This window comes from Caloenas nicobarica, chromosome 24 (assembly GCF_036013445.1).
Source record: "Caloenas nicobarica isolate bCalNic1 chromosome 24, bCalNic1.hap1, whole genome shotgun sequence".
In the NCBI taxonomy this organism is placed as follows: Eukaryota; Metazoa; Chordata; class Aves; order Columbiformes; family Columbidae; genus Caloenas; species Caloenas nicobarica.
In genome coordinates, this window is record NC_088268.1 from 1009082 (window position 1) to 1010707 (window position 1626).

Genomic DNA, 1626 nt, shown 5'->3' on the forward strand with positions numbered 1-1626 from the left:
AAAGGAGCCTGGATGGCAGACCAAGCATGTCAGAAATGAGGAAATGAGATGGCAATGTTGATGGAAACCAAAACACAACCTGTGCCATTACGCAGGATATTTTGCTTTGGAAGTGAGTCTGTCAGAAAATTACTGCCCACGTGCAGTGACTGTGGGGCCTGGGGCAGTGCAGCAGCAGTATAAAAGTGGGTCCTTCTCACTCTCTCATTCACCACTCTTGCCTCCACCTGCTTGGGAAAAAGGTGAGTCTGAAGCTCTTTTTTCTTCTTTTCTTCCTCCTCCTCCTCTTTCTTCTCTAGAATTTCTCAGCACGGATCTTCCCCTTGGTCCTTTGCTTGGTTTTAGGGCTGCTTGGGTTGTGAGAAGGGAGGGTGCAGAAGGAGTGACAAGAAGAGAGGCTAGGGTTTGGCTGAGGTGTGTCCTGAACTATGGGCTACATGGGGGTCACCCTGTGCTTGGTTGCTCTTTGCAGGGCTCTTTTAGGCTGAGAGGAAGGAGAAATCTGTAGACCTCCCTACACAGCCTCCAGCTCTCTTCACCACATGGATATTTTCCTGTGTGGTGAGGTGACAGGCTACTTCCTTATGCACTCCTCATATTCTCCTTCCCCCTGCCCTCTCTCCCAGGTGCAGCTCCAGCCACAAGGCATGTCTTGCTATAACCAGTGCCTGCCCTGCCAGCCCTGCGGCCCTACTCCGCTGGCCAACAGCTGCAATGAGCCCTGTGTCCAGCAGTGCCAGGACTCCCATGTTTACATCCAGCCCTCCCCCGTGGTGGTGACCCTGCCCGGCCCCATCCTCAGCTCCTTCCCGCAGAACACCGCCGTGGGATCCTCCACCTCCGCTGCTGTTGGCAGCGTCCTCAGCTCTCAGGGAGTGCCCATCAACTCCGGAGGCTTTGGTCTCTCTGGCCTGGGCAGTGGCATCTGCGGCACGAGGAGGTGTTTCCCCTGCTAAAGCTGCTGGTGATGGCCCTGGGGAACCCCTGAGCAACCCCAGCACCCCTTGCAAAAGGACAGGACCAGCCTGGGCTCTCAGAAAGCACAGCCCATGCTGCCTTTCCCCTCTTCCAGTGTCTCCTGTTCCTCTTGTGTCCTTGTTCTCTTGTGCTCCCATGGGCTGTGAGCCCCATAAAGCCCCACTAGGGAGGATCTGCTGGCCCTGCTCCCTCTGTGGGCCAGGCAGGTGGACACCTGGCTGGATCTCCTCCATAGCCATCTGGCACAGACTTCTGCCTGCCCCTGGTGTTCTGTGTTCTCAGAGCGAGCTTGTTTCCTTCTTTTGACTCATTAAAGTTCTTCTGCATCCCAGACCACTCCTCTGTGTCATCCTTTTACCTGCAGATTCTCTCCCAGGATGCCCAAGGAGAAAGAGATATTGCTCAAGATTGGTTCTGAGAGGAGGTATTTGGGAATGGTTGTGTAGTGATTTTTAACACAGGCTTGCATTGAGTATGCTCTTCTCTGCATGTTTGTGTCTGTATAGATTTCCTTGAAGGAGTTCAATGACTAGGAAGGGAACCGGGAGTCCTGCTTGGTTAAACAGGGAACTGCTGGGCAAACTCAAGTGGAAGAGTAGAGTCTACAGATCATGTAAAGAGGGGCTGGCCACTTGGGAAGAATATAAG

The 1626-nt window shown here is 53.6% G+C and overlaps 1 protein-coding gene across 1 annotated transcript; it reads left to right on the forward strand.

Annotated features, from left to right (window-relative positions):
* The first annotated feature begins 230 nt into the window (after positions 1 to 230).
* LOC135998113 (feather keratin 1-like) lies at positions 231 to 956 on the forward strand. The gene is made up of 2 exons (XM_065651222.1): positions 231 to 242; positions 627 to 956. Exon 2 carries the CDS (start codon positions 648 to 650, stop codon positions 954 to 956), a length of 309 nt encoding a protein of 102 aa, XP_065507294.1. The 5' UTR covers positions 231 to 242; positions 627 to 647.
* Positions 957 to 1626: the final 670 nt, after the last annotated feature.

Coding starts and splice junctions, on each gene's coding strand:
- LOC135998113 (XM_065651222.1), top strand. CDS start 648: ATGTCTTGCTATAACCAGTGCCTGCCCTGCCAGCCCTGCGGCCCTACT.